This window comes from Molothrus aeneus, chromosome 5 (genome assembly GCF_037042795.1).
Source record: "Molothrus aeneus isolate 106 chromosome 5, BPBGC_Maene_1.0, whole genome shotgun sequence".
In the NCBI taxonomy this organism is placed as follows: Eukaryota; Metazoa; Chordata; class Aves; order Passeriformes; family Icteridae; genus Molothrus; species Molothrus aeneus.
Genome location: NC_089650.1, coordinates 15,369,519 through 15,384,291, shown reverse-complemented (window position 1 = coordinate 15,384,291; position 14,773 = coordinate 15,369,519). Strand labels below are relative to the sequence as shown.

The 14,773-nt window shown below is 39.9% G+C and overlaps 1 protein-coding gene across 1 annotated transcript in view; it reads left to right on the top strand.

Moving 5' to 3' along the window:
- Positions 1–14,773, top strand: part of ITPR2 (inositol 1,4,5-trisphosphate receptor type 2) — a 244,615-nt gene that overhangs the window by 99,861 nt on the left and 129,981 nt on the right. The window contains exons 27-32 of the mRNA XM_066549543.1: positions 4,293–4,382; positions 4,549–4,674; positions 5,749–5,871; positions 7,372–7,572; positions 10,961–11,212; positions 12,655–12,780. Coding sequence (XP_066405640.1) covers positions 4,293–4,382; positions 4,549–4,674; positions 5,749–5,871; positions 7,372–7,572; positions 10,961–11,212; positions 12,655–12,780 — 918 coding nt within the window. The remainder of the gene's footprint in view (positions 1–4,292; positions 4,383–4,548; positions 4,675–5,748; positions 5,872–7,371; positions 7,573–10,960; positions 11,213–12,654; positions 12,781–14,773) is intronic.

Genomic DNA, 14,773 nt, shown 5'->3' with positions numbered 1-14,773 from the left:
CCTGAAAATAATTTGGGAATTGTGTGCTGGCAGTTGGATTGACTTGATGGAAGAAAGAGGAGTAGACAGTGTCCTGTAGCCAAGGGAGATGAGCACAGTCAAACCCATGTTTGCAAACATCACAAGTAATTCCACTCTTCACCACACAAGACTGACCTAAGAATGTTGAAATTTTGTCGGTGAACTAATGTTTTCGTTTCTTTGGCCCTTGTCATACCACTTTCTCAGGATATACTCTGACTGGATGTGGAACTTGAATCTAGGACTGTGAACACCTCTTTTTTAAAGATTTCATTGTTTGGATTTTTTAAATTTTGCTTTTCAGTGCAAACTGAGGTCACCATTTAATCATTTTTCTCCAGCATGAGCTTTTAATGATGGAGGTTTGTGCCATAAGAGTAGATCGAGCAGGCTGTTCCACCAATATTTATTCCCACTTTTCCCTTTTCATCAGAGGAGGTGGGGAGAGATGAAGAGCTGTGATTTCTGACACAGCATTTTCCTTGTTCTCTTTCCTGGTGCCAAGAAAGATGGGTGAGGAAGCTCTCAGGAAAATAGAAAGCCAAGTTGAGGTTATACAGTGTTGTGGAGGCTACACATTAGGAAAAAAAGCTGGAGCCATGGAGAAGAGAGAGGATGCTTGCAAATATCTGTGACACACACGTGGCCTTTTAGTTGGGGAAGCAGATTTTTGGTGGCTTCATGCGGGGGCAAATCCAACCCTTCAAGAAAGAATCCCAAATTCCTGCAACAGTATAGGTCCTACCCTTTCTCTGATCTAGCTTAGCTGATGTTCTGATACCACATCTTTAGTGATGTCAAAATTAGGGAGGAATCTGGAGTTGAAGCTTATGTGGTATTTCCTTCCTTCTTTCCTCAAGCACAGCTCAAGTAGGAAAGAAAATGTTCCTTTAGGCATTTAATGAATTGAAAAGGTAATGGGGAAACAGAAAATAGAATTGTGTCAGGATTACAAAGTTTTTTAGCAATACTGCATTTTTAAATTGAAATTTATTCCTATGGGTAGCCTTGATAGCAAGGAAACTCCAGGAAAAGGGGGCAAAACAATGTGTTTGAAACAGAGGCACTAGCAGTGCTTCAGTAGATGCACAATATTATCTCTGGCAGATCAGAGAGATTATTGTATCAGAGCAGTAATATGTAATCTGCTGGCTAGATCATCTGCTGGTAATTCCCTGAGAGCTGTGCCAGGTTACAATAGCTCAGAATCTTGTCCATCTTTTTTTTTTCCCCAGCTAAATTCTTCTTTAACAGTGAAGAGGTGTTTTTACCTGGCAAAAAAGTAACATCAGGTAGTCAGTACTCTCTTTGAGGTCTAAAATCAGATGTAGGAGGTGTGATGTTGGGCACAATCTGCAATGTGTGAAGCAGGTGGCTAGCTTTAAGCAGACAAAAATCCCATGAGAACCATGCTTCCTTGGAATGGATACTGGGTATTCAGAGCTGGATGAGCCTCTGGGTCTTTAGGGAATATGCCTCCTTTGCCTGTGTTGAATTTTTCCCAAACAACATTAAAGTGTGCACAAGGACTTAAATCGCATTCCAGAACACTCTTCTGTTAAACCCAAGTTTCTGTTGTCACATGAAGCCTGTTGAAAGGTGTACATAAGAGTAAAAATACCAATTTGTTTTTTGCCTGAGTCTTCCTAGGTAATTGTTTTTCACCTTACTGTCATGACCTGTGAGCCTTTTTTTCTTATTTTTTAAAGTCATATGACTCCAGAAATAGGATTTGTAGAAAAAAGGCTTTACTCTTATAAAAGTATCCAGATTTCTTACATCCATGCAGGACTGTCGGGATAGGGACTGGAGATCAGAGTTGGAAAGAGTACTTGTGGTTATGTCAGACATAAATGAGACACCAATAGGGTTAGGAAGAAATGCTGAAATTGAGCTCACATAAGAGCCCTGCTTGAGAAGGGGAAATCAGATAAAACCTGTTCCCTTGGTTCTCTCTAGCAAGGGTGTTCTGGGTCTGTGTAGATACTACAGACCATGGAAAGTGTGATTTTTATTGTCTTGTCCCTGGAGGATGTTTGGTGATGTGGCACCAGAAATGCAGCTCTGAGGAAAAGAAACAGGCTCAGTGAGAGGACTTTAAGGTGAAGCTGGAGTAGAGCGCAGTGGCGTTATGGGAATTCCTCATCTTGTCCATCTGCTGAGAAAGTTCAGTGAGGCTTCAAGTGGTCTAAACTCAGCACCTGTAAGCACCTGGTGTTCCCTTACTTCCCTTCTTTTCTGGTCTGTGACACCTTGCTTTGGTTCTGGGAATGTTTGAACAAACATCACGTAAAGGTTGAGGTTGTGAACTGAGAATTCTCTGAGTGTGTCCCTCATTCCCCTGGTGGAGCCTGTGGAGGGCAGAGCTGTGCCATGGGGACACTGACACGTGCCTTGCACTGCTGTCCTGCTGGGATGAGGGAGACTGCTCAGACTGAATGCTGGAATCTGAGTCTCCTCTGGCAGCTAGCAAGAAAGGATCTAAGACTGATGCAGTGTCATTCCAGGAATTTTATGGGTAGAGGGAGTAGTCTCTTCTAAAAAATACAGTTTCCTTAAAGTGGGGTACTCAGGTGAGAACCTTTCTCCCTGAGATCTCTATGCTTGCCTGTCCCCTGTGGAAAAGTGTGACAGGGAATGTCTGTCATGGGGCATAATGAGGCCAGATCTGCAACTGAGTGCCTTTGATATCCCAGTGGTGTGATTATCTCTTGGTAACTACATCCCTGGCATATTCTTATGGGTTCAATAAACAATTGTTTATTTTGTAAGAAGAAAGGATAGATTCAGCAGTTTAATGCTCATCAGTACTTCCAGATAAGACATACAGTTCACATGGATTATAAAACTACTTTGATGAAGGAAGAATGCTGATAAAACTAACAGGTAAATTAATCTTGGTTAACCCACAATCCCAGAATGGAGGAGGGTGGTTAATTATAGCAAAAAGCTTGAAACATCTCCCAAAATATTGATTCAAACAGCTAGAGAGATAGCAGTCTGCATACTAACAAACCTAACCAAATAAAATCCACTGTTGTTACATAGATCAGCACTGAACAGCAGTGCTGACACTCTTATAAACAGCTTCCATGGCCAAGTGGTGCAGCTGTTCTTACCTCACTGGAAATTAGGACCAGATGGGATTTATAGAACTACTGAACTTCACCATCAGCTAAGAAAGTTCAGAGAGAGGTTTCAGGACATACAAACATTCAGCTTGGCATGCATATATTTGTTTTAGTGTATTTCTCTTTTCTAAAACAGTAGGAAGTTTGAGGACACAATGAAACTCAGAAATGCACCTGTTTCTTCTTTTTTTTTAATGCTGTTATACTGGTTTACATCCTTGTGGTCATACTGTGAGTCAGTCTCAAGATCTGCTAGATTTTTTTCTTCATTCTTTATAGCGTCAGCATCTGAAGTCCAATAAATATTTCAATTTATTTTTGTTTCCTGTTAAGAAAGACTTACCACAGCTGACAGAAAAACCCCCAACACTGCCAGTATTCTTAGTGGCAGTATTTGTGTACATGTTCTCCCATGTTTTGATTGAGAGATATGCATGGAAAGGTGCGTGGGTGTTGGCAGTTCCTTGCTGACTTGATTTCTCTTATTTATCATACCCAGCTGGGGCTTTCCAGGAGCCAGGGCCTAGAGCATACAGCATCATGACTTGATGGTGCAGTTTAACATATGGTTCCTATTTGTTTTTAAATCTTTTCCTGCATCATCCAGAGATACAGGCAGAAGCATCCCCTTTGTGGGAGGAACATCTCTAATTTCCACATGCTGCTTGTTCCTTTTAAGAACTCCAACCTGCTTAACTGCAAAGGTTGTCTTAAGCTCTTTCTCGAGACTTATTAGTGTTCACATACACAGATTTTGTAATCTTTCCAGCTGTAAATACAGATTCTTGGAATGTTTGGTCACTACTGAAATACACTTTTGGTACATCTCCTTGAAGTATTTAAATTCCTTGGTGTACGTAATCTCTGATTTAGGGACATACTCCTTCAGAATGATCAGAAGCATGAAGACATAGAATAATTGCCTCAAATTACATTGGAAATTTGAATCAGAGGAAGGACTTGAATGTAAATCTTGTCACTCACTGGATAAAGAATAAACTAGTCTTTCTTTATTATCTGTGTTATATCAATCCCTTATGAGCTGCTGTAATACTTTGTCACTTGCTGCTATTAAATACAATTAATTCATGTTGAGGAAATTGCAATAAATTTCCACTTGTCATGTGTTCTTTATTACAGGAATCAAACATTTTGAGCCCAATACAGGATGGGACCAAAAAACCCCAGATAGACAGCATTAAAAGCAATAACTACAATATTGTTAAAGAGGTTAGTATATCTGCCAAGAAACTTGATTGACATACCTGTTTGATTAGTAGATTTAGTAATTATTTTGAAATAAAATGTCTTTGTTTGGTTTTGTGTGAAATGACTGGTTTCTTTTCTTGGTTGCATGCTTATTTATTTGTTTGGTTTGTTGTTTTTTAATTTGTAGATTTTGATTCGACTCAGCAAACTTTGTGTTCAGAATAAAAAATGTCGGAATCAACAGCAGCGTTTACTGAAAAATATGGGCGCCCACTTGGTAGTCTTGGACCTTCTGCAGATCCCCTATGAAAAGGTTATTGTCCTAATTTTAGTGGTAGAGAACACAAACTCAAGGAAGGGAAAGGCCTCGACAGGCCCAAGTATCAATGGAAATATTTTTTAAAATCTGAATTGTCAGCTGTGGTACAAACATGAAATGGTGATGTCATTTTCTACCTTCAGAATAGTGAGTTTGGGCTCAGTTTAAATATAGCTGCCTGCACAGTTTTATTTAACATTTAATATTTACTGCCTTGGGTACCTAGATGTCACAGTGCTGTCATTCCTGTACTCATTCCTGAAGCAGGCAAACCTCAGGACCAAAAGTTTTCATAGATCAAATCTGAAATAACTTCTTTTTTATGGTGGACATCTCTAACCTAAGTCCATGTGCCATTTTTTTTTTCACAAGATACAGTTATTTGGTACTGATTTGGTGGAATTAAGCATACAAACTAATGAACTAGATAGGCTTTGAAAGAGCACATCTTTCTAGATCTTCTAGGAATCACTGAGAGGAGGTAAAACCTTTGCCTGTAATATAACACCTGTTATATTACAGGTATGTTACACTGGTTCAGCTGTCATCAGTAAAACAGTGCTTGTCCATACAGGTGGTTCATCAAATCATACTTAGGATACTACATGAGAGGAATATAAAATGGGGATGAAACTAGAGATATGTTTGTGTGGGAGTATGTGTATGAACACATGCACACATACATCTGTTTCTGGATGTAGCTATAGAAAACCAAATGTTTGCCAAAGCTTAAAACTAATGCAGGGCGACATTTTTTGTTTGTTTTGCTTTTTTTTAAATCAAGCACATTAGCACTTTTTAAAACTAGGAAATTATAGCCACACAAGAAGAAATCTTACTTTGATTTTATGCTCCTACCTATGATTCTCTATGGTTTGATTCAGAGTAAGGTACAGCAGCTAATGGACTATGAAGGAAACTGCTTTAGTTACTTTTGCCAGAGGGAGAATTCCTGCCCTATAAAGGCTCAGGAGAATTTTTTTATTCCTGGCTGAATTGATGTTGTGTGGTTTTAACAAGTATGTTTAGGTATAACCAGCTGATTTTGTTTGTCCTTACTTCCTGCAGAGTGATGAAAAGATGAATGAAGTTATGAATCTAGCCCACACTTTTCTTCAGAATTTCTGCCGAGGAAATCCTCAGAATCAAGTTCTCCTCCACAAAAATCTCAACTTGTTCTTAACTCCAGGGGTAAGTATTTCATTTGAAATAGAATATGATAATTGGAATTAAATTTGGGTTTGCTGAAACATCCCAGTGCTAAACAAATAATTTCACTAAATTATGCCTCCCCTCCCCTCTCTCATTTCCCTTAGTGTTGCTTTTTATGTCATTGGCTTTAATGTTGCCATTTTAAAAGTGGAAAACAAAAACCAAGGAACTTGGGGGGTTTACTGGAAAGATCTATGTATATATGTCACATCCTTGTCTTGAACTTGACTCTGATTTTATTCATCCTGACTCACTCACTGATGGACTGTAAAATCAAGGTAGAAGATACTGTGACTGCTGTCATAAACCTTGTGCAACAACAGAATCAGACTCACCCATTTTTGTTGATGATGCTCTCATTTGATTCAGCTAATATAAAGTCTGACCTTCTATTTAATCATTGTCTTTACAATACACCTTTTTGTCACAATCCCTTTGTATATATTTGTGTATGTGTTTACAGACATATTCATATAGAATGACATTTTCTCAGTGATGAGCAAAACATGCTTTTATTAGAAGGAATTGTGAGTATGAGGATTGCAGGCCCTGGCCTGTGCACTTTAGGAACATTTGTTCCATTGTTTTTTATTTATTCTCTTTTGTGACATTAGTGAGCAGCTCTGAGCTCACCCCAGTGTGAACCAGAGCCTGGATTCCATCACATCCAATGCTGACACTTAACTTGGGTGCAAAGTGTGGAGCCAGCTTGCACTTGTATTTCTGTTCTTTTGAAGTTGATTTCCTGATCATCCATCCCAGTTACAGTGCTTTTGTGCACATTGTGGAGAATGGATATGGATTCCTATTAGATGATGCTAAACAGACATTTATACTTTAGGAGCATACCTGACCCTCGGGAGCCTTTAGTCCAAGGGACCAACCTAGGACAAAAGCCCCAAGAATGCACAAAGTCTGGGTGCTGTGTCCTCAGCAGAATCGCTTTTTGCTCCAGATCTGTTCCTCTTGTTCTATGCTGTTCACGGATACACAGCCCTAGGCTTCTTTTGGAGTTAGTGTGGAAAGAGACATTATTGTCTTTGAGACCTCAGGCTGCATGTGCAGGGATTTGCCTGCTGGAAATGCATCCTCTGTGAGCCCCAGAGAGAGCCAGAGCAGCTCATCATCTCATCTGGTGGCCTCATTGCAAAGTTTGATGGTGAATGGGGCCAGGGTGGTCTCAGGTGTCTCATATTTCTAAGCCCCTGCAGAGTACTCTAGCAGTGTAGTGTGTGTGTGTTTGTGTGTTCACGTTCCACATGGACACAGGTTTGGTTTATGCCCATTTTAGGACTGTTTATACTCATAGAGAAGTGTGGAGAAATCCCCTCAAAACTGAAAGCTGGACCCTGATATCACTGAAAAGGATTTCTCCAGTTTCCCTTTAGCAGTGAGCCTTCCTCTAGTTGAGAATGCTGTGCCTCTCTCAGTCTCAAAGCAGATCTGCTGTGCTCATGAGGCTGTTTTTGATCTGTTCAGCTCCTGGAAGCTGAGACCATGAGGCACATCTTCATGAATAATTACCTCCTGTGCAACGAGATCAGCGAGAGAGTGGTGCAGCACTTTGTGCACTGCATCGAGACCCACGGCCGGCACGTGGAGTACCTGCGATTCCTGCAGACCATCGTGAAAGCAGATGGCAAATACGTGAAAAAGTGCCAGGACATGGTAATGACAGAGGTAAGCAAAGGCTTCACATGTTAATCACTTGAGTATTTTGAGGCTGTTTTTCCTGCTCTTGATACCAATGAGATATAATGGCATCCTCGCTTTAGAATTTTAAGCGGCGTCACAAATAATGAATATTTTAGCAGACGTTTTCGGGAGTTTGATCTAATTTTGTAAGGCCATCTGTATAACTACTAGAAAGAAAACATGAGTGTTAGCATGGTGATACAGAGATGTCTATTTGTAGATGATGTAGCATGGAAATCTGAGTTACATAAACCTTCATTTTCCTGTAATGTAATTTAGGATCACTTTTACCCACTCTTGTGGCATGGGTTTGCCATACAAGAGGCTCTTACCTCTATGGATTTGTCTAAATAGTGCTGTAGACCTTTTTTTTTTTTAACATGTAGCAATTCTAGATCCTAGTTTCTGCCTTTTTTTTGTTTTGTTTTATTTCAGAGCATTTCTGTGAGGGTCAGTAGAGCTGCTTTAGCTTTAACTAGCTGGATCCAGTACATTCAACCAAGTGGTTTGTGGAAAAATCTTTATGCCAATAAATTTCCTAGGAAAATACGTAATTGACTTTCTCTGCAATTAGGATTTGATTTATTGTGAGCATGATAAATGAAGTCTTCAACTTGCAGACACTTGTGCATTTAACTGTAATTATGTTAACAGTTCCTTGAGATTAGTAAGTGGGTAAAGTTGAATATGGTGAAAAGTCATGGTTGGATTAGAGTCTAAGGAACATTTTTATTTACTTTACAAAGTGCTTTTTTTTTGGCTTGGTTTGGTTTTTTAAGAGGCGTCTTCACAAAGAAATAAGAGATAAGTTTTAGTTTTTTGTGGTATGAACAAAACGAAATCCCACTGAAATTTTATTCCACAGCAACAAGAGGAAAAACTTCTAATTAAGAAAATAGAACTCCTGCCTACATGGATAACCTTTAATGAAATTCACCTCAACCTTTTCAATTTGACTGAAGTATTTTAACATGCAATATCAATTACAAGCCTTTGATTTACATAATTCAAACATTTCTTGTGCCTTTGTGATTTTAGATTTTTCTGCTTCCACCAAAGGCTCTTACAGAGGTTTTCTGTAATCATTAAACAAAATTTTCAGAATTTTCTCAATTTCAATATATTTTGCTATTGACCTGTAGCAGCACAATGATTAACTGTCATATTACATTTCCAAGCTAACTCCATGACAAAAGTACAAATGAACTTGGATACAGCATTCACATCATAAGTCCTGCAGGAATTTCCTGGGGGGAGGGAGCGACCCTGTTTTGATGAAATAGGGTAAGATAATGATCTGTTTTTCAAAAAGTAGGAAATTACAGGTAAGTAATTCTGATTTCTTAGAAAAGGATGCTAATTGTGAAACTTGAATGGTACTTGAGTGGCAATCCACTCTGAAGGGAACAAATGGTTGGAACTTGCCACCGAGTTGGGACAGTTTCTCTGCAGACAACTGAGATGTACTTTGTGACCTTAAACAAGTGCTGTAGCTTTTTCTGTGCCTCCAGATGGGGCACATAAACAATTTACCACAAGACAAGATAGAATATGACTCTACAGCTTGCCTCAGCTCCTCCTGTGTTTTCTTTCACCCACGGGAAGTACACTGTAGTTTATTCCCATTTACTGGGAGTGAGGGATAATCCTCATATTTACATGTTCTAGAAAGTGCATACAGATGAAGGAGCACCATGGCAAGAGAATACTGTCATAAAATCCATTGGACATCCCCAATCTGGCTGATTCCTTTGTTCTCATCTCCTCGGTCTCCATGTCTGCAATGATGTTTACCAATGTGAAAGGTTCCTTAGGGCACTTTTTCTCATTACAAGCAGACTTTGAGGTTATCAGTGCAAACACTATTACAGAAGAGAAAACAGAGTTTACTTTGGGCCAGAATCAATGTGGCAGCAGAGTTTTCTATTACCTGTAGTATTCTGGAGTAATATTTTGCTCAGTATCATCAGCTGCTCCAATACTGGACAGCCTTCATTATATTACCATAGAATTCTAAACTTCCTGAAAATATACTTTCATAGCAGAAAATGTTGCTGGGTTGTTTTTTCCTAAGCTCTCATCCCTTTAAATTATTTTTTTCTGTACTGTGGATTGTCTAGAAAATGTCTGAAAAGTCATTGGTATAGAAATACTGTAGAAACCCAAAGATAAATGAGAAATAGGAATTGCAGGAGAGACTGAATTCACAATTCACTCCAGCCAAATGTCAAAGTAAAAATAAGCAAGAAACGGGGAAAGCACAAACAGAAATGCTGTGAATTCAAAATTTGAAGTGTTGAAACCCTGGAAAGTGTAATGAAATGTTTCTTGACTTTTCATTCTGGGAGACTAATTTTAATTCCTGTTCTTGCTGCTTTCCCATTTCTCAGCAGCTCCAGCAACCTTTATGACTACCCTTGAATTGAATAAGCTCAGATTTCATGTCACATATGGACTGGAATAGGTCAAGTGCCTAACTCACAAAATAAGTGTGATTTTTGAGCTGCCAGGGTGTGTTCTGTACTAGGAGGGGTATGTGGGAGCTTATTTCACCCACACTGAGATTGGATTGTGCTTCAAAGGACAGTGATGGAGACAGGATTCCAAACAGGATTAGAGCAAAGCTCTTCAGTGAGATGTGCTGAGATGGGGCTGCCGCATCCAGCGCCGCTCTGGATCCTCCTGAGCAGAGCACTTGTAGCAGAATCAAACATTTATCACATACACCAGTTTTCTGCTAAATGAAAGTGCTGACATGACGCTGACAAAATCATGACCTACCTGCCAAATTTGCACAGGGTGGGAAGAATCTCCCTTTGTTTCCAATACTGAGCAAGGGTGGGGAAGAGTTGGGTTCAATTCTGGGTGAGCCACAGGGTTTTTGTGTGAGGCAGTGTGGAAGATTTAATCTCACTGCACCTCAAGTGCTCATCTATGAAACAGGGATAATAATGCATCCTGGCCTCCTAGCAGGAGGTGAGGATAATTAATTAACTTCACACAAACATTGACATGGTAGGAATAATAAGGATGGCATGCTGTCTTAGGTAAAGACAGAGCTACACAGAAGTTAAGCCTCAAATTTGCCTTGCATTAGTGCATTCCTTGGTGAGTTATTCCAGATTTGCACTTACGTTGATAAGAGCAGAAGTTTGCCTTGGATATTGTTTTGACATGTTCATTTGGCAAACCACATCAGAGTAAATTTTGTTTTGTTGTTTGGGTTTTAGCTAGAGAATCTTCACATACTTAGAGATAAAATAAGAAATTAAGAAAATCATAGAATAATTTAGGTTGCAAAAGACCTTTAAAATCATTGAATCCAAAATGATTGCAGTGCAGGGTGCTCAGAACCTTGTGCTCTCTTTCTCAGCTGATAAATGGTGGTGAAGATGTGCTGATATTCTACAATGACAGAGCATCCTTCCCAGTGCTGCTGCAGATGATGTGTTCGGAGCGAGACCGAGCCGACGAGAGCGGCCCCTTGGCCTATCACATCACTCTGGTGGAGCTGCTGGCCGCCTGCACTGAGGGCAAGAATGTGTACACAGAGATCAAGTGCAATTCACTGCTGCCCCTGGATGATATTGTCAGGGTAGTGACCCATGATGACTGCATTCCTGAGGTAAGATCCCTCATGGCAGGAGCAAGCAGACTTAGCATTTTTAGAAAGCAGACAATGTTTTGTTGTTATAATGCACTGACAAGTTGAATATTTGCACAGGGAATGGGCTGGGGATGGGTGGTGCTTCTTAAGGTAAATAAGTGAGAAAGGATAGACAGTATTTATTCCACAGAACATTCCTTGTCCTTAATGCATTGCTTGTCAGCTTTTCAGACACCTTCTTTTGGGTTTGTCCAGCCACTGTCAGAGTTTAATGCACTCTTAACTTCTGGCTGAAACTGTGAAGACCCAGCTGAATGCTGGGTTAAGCCAATGTTTTGCCATTGCCTGAATTTCTTGGAAATGATAGATTAAATTCTGTCCATGCTGAAGTCAGTGGGAATTTGGGTGAAGTCTCATTTTATTAAACTCAATTGCAGTCCAGCAAATATTTTTATTCACTGCAGATGAAGGCACAATTCTGGATGTGTCATGCTGAAGTAGGACTGTGATAGTATCTGGTGGGAAAATGGGGCTCAAGCAACAGAACTGGGGCTTGCAGGAGTTAAAACTCCCTCTGTGCCATGAAAATTGCTCCTGTGATCAAATGTTCTTATTGCTGGAAAGAAATATGTTTGCTTTGCCCAAAAGTTCCCCTTAACATTAATTTCAACAGATGATAATTAGAAAAAAAATCCCAAACAAAAGAAGCCTAAAGGTCTGATCTGAGTTTTCTCTTCACTGCATGAAACATATGGAACTATCTCATCTCCCTTGACCGTGCTAAGAGATTTTCAGTGCATTTGCATATGTTTATATTTAATCTATACATTTTTGGGCACTGGGTATCCATTTTTATGCTGTGCACATGCAGACTTGTCATGCCAGAGAGGAGTCCTGGCATGTCCTCCTCCTAAGCTTGTGCTGGCATTGCTGCAGTCCCAGTGCACCACAACCTTTCTCTGCCATTTAGATCCCAAATGCAAGTGCTGCATTAGGATTGTGGAAATACAGGGACTTCAGTCCCAGCTCTGCAAAAGACTTCTCATTTTATACTTGGCAAGCCTGTCACAAGGCTTCAACCTACCACAGTCAACTGGCAAGTGCAGAGTGTCCTGCATTCTGAAAGCCTCTGGCTTTGGAGCCAGGCCTTGCTGGTCTTAATATCAGTTAAATACCAGAATCATTACTGGTTTGTCTTGTGGGGGTTTTGTCATTAGAGTAAGGTTTGCAAAACCTTTTCATTTTTCTTCCCGTGGTCTTTCAGTAAACACATTAAGGCATGTGTTGCCCAGCTTCTCCCTAAATCTTCAGAACCAAACATGTGCATTATTATGATTATGAATGTTTGTTAGTATGGAAGATTCATCTTTATTGTTCAGTATTTTTGCAGATAGAAAACATTAGATTAATTGTTTTTACTGTTCGATTTCATGGTGATTGTGGTTTTACTGTTCCTGCAGGTGAAAATTGCCTATGTTAATTTTGTTAACCACTGTTATGTGGACACTGAAGTGGAAATGAAAGAAATCTATGCCAGTAACCATATCTGGAAACTTTTTGAGAACTTCCTTGTTGATATGGCAAGGGTAAGCTTCACCAGGTGTTAAATATTACAGAATGGTCAGAGGTGACAACTGAACTGGCAGTAATGGGTTTTTTTTTTGTGAACTTTTATTTTGTTATTCAAAGTTGACAATAGGATAAGTGTGGTTAGTTGGTTTGTTTGTTTAACAGTCATTTCTATGATCTTTATCATCATTTAACCTGCTAATTACTAGTAGCCTTCTCTTTTTAAAAGGGCATCTTGGAACCCATGCCTTTCTCTTTTCTTACAAAGAATAAACTGGGGGTGTGTACATGGTTGAGAGCCTGTATACATCTTTTGGGAATGTGCAATACATGTCATGATGGTGGTGACTAAAAAACCCCCCATCTGTAATCTCTTCCTATATTCTGTTGTTATAGTGAGGATCAGGGATCAAGATCTTCTCTGGCTCATGTTCCTTCTTTAGTCTCTATTTTTGTCTTTCATTCTCCTGTCACTGCATTGTCACTGCCGATGTGAAAGGCAAGTGTAGAGCTGTGGTCCCTCAGAATACTAATTCAAATATAAATTACAGCTGCAAGGGGACAGGGCACATCAGTACCACAGGCCTGCCCTTCCTGTGGTCCTCAGTGAGCCTCATGGTGTCAGTATTTGTTGAATTAAAATTTAAGTTACAAGTTGAATTAAGCTTTGTTCCCAGGGATTTTGAAGGCAGAAAACAAGAGCAATCTTACGACTTCCACAGGGATTAAATACAGTAGTAGAGCCATAAGGGGAAGCTAGTGTGATGTAATGATTATAGCCTGCACTACACATCCTCTTCTAGGAGGTTAATGCTTCTTGTAATTATAAATAATTACAATATTAATGACAAACAATGGTGTTGCTCTCTCTGCTCAAGAAGTAGAACCATGGGTTTGGGGGTTTTTCCCAGTTCATGGTCCATTACATTTTATAATACTTAAGTTCTCACTCCTTGCATTCTTCATTTCATTGAAATGAAGAGAAAAGGTAAAGAATCTCAGTTTGGTCCTGCAGCTGAAAATGACCCCAGAGTAATAGTGTGCCACAAAATAATTCCTGTGAGACCTATTAGGAGAAAATACAATGATTTTTGGCTAAAAGAAGAAGGGATACAAAGACTTATGCTGTACAATAGTTACTGGGACCTGTTCATTTTTTTCTGTGAAACAGAAACCTTATCTATGGTTTATATGGTTGTTTTTTTTCTTTTGTGGGTTTTTTTCCTTTCCTTTTTTTTTTTTTTTTTGGCGGGGGGGGGGGGTTTGGTTTGGTTTTGCTTTCCTGTATTTTTTTTAACCTTTTTATTTTTCCATGGGAGCAGGTTGAGGCAGGGATGTTTGTGCTCTCTTTTTTTGGTGGGAGCCATTTTCAGCAGTAATTAGTCCTCTACAATCCCTCTTTTCTTGCTGCTTTGTCTCTGCGGTTGTGTTACACAGTGAAAGCCCTCCTAGACAAAAACAACCTGGGTTGAAAATTAAGATGAGAAACATCCTTGAAGGAGCATTCTGACTTTTAACCTTACTGGTTTTATCTCAAGAAGTATTTTCTTCTATTTAATTCCCTTTCTGGGTTGCCCTTTCCTGACGTGTCCTGACCCTGACTTTCCAAACAGACTATCCCTCCTCCCTAGCCCTTGAACGTGGCCAATTTTCTGTGCCCCTGGGCTAGAAGCAGACAAGTAGAAAGAGGGCTCTGTCCAGGTTTCCTCTCATGAGCCTGGAGACAAACTGCACTGTGCTAAATGCTGGGGGCTTGTCCTGATGCTGGTGACCACTGAGCTTGCTTTTACACACCTCTCTCCTGAGAGAAATTAGACCCCAGGTCTTCAGAGGTGAAGAGGGGAAATGCTGCATTTTGTGCGCGGGTGCTGTTGGCAAAATGCAGGTTTATTCTGCTTTCCTGCAAGTGTGTCAGAAGTGCTCTGGCCTGTCCTGCTTTTCAGCCATGGACAGCTGTATTTTCCAGGTTATGGAGTGTATTTGTTCAGATTTGGTGCTCTGGGGCCCCAA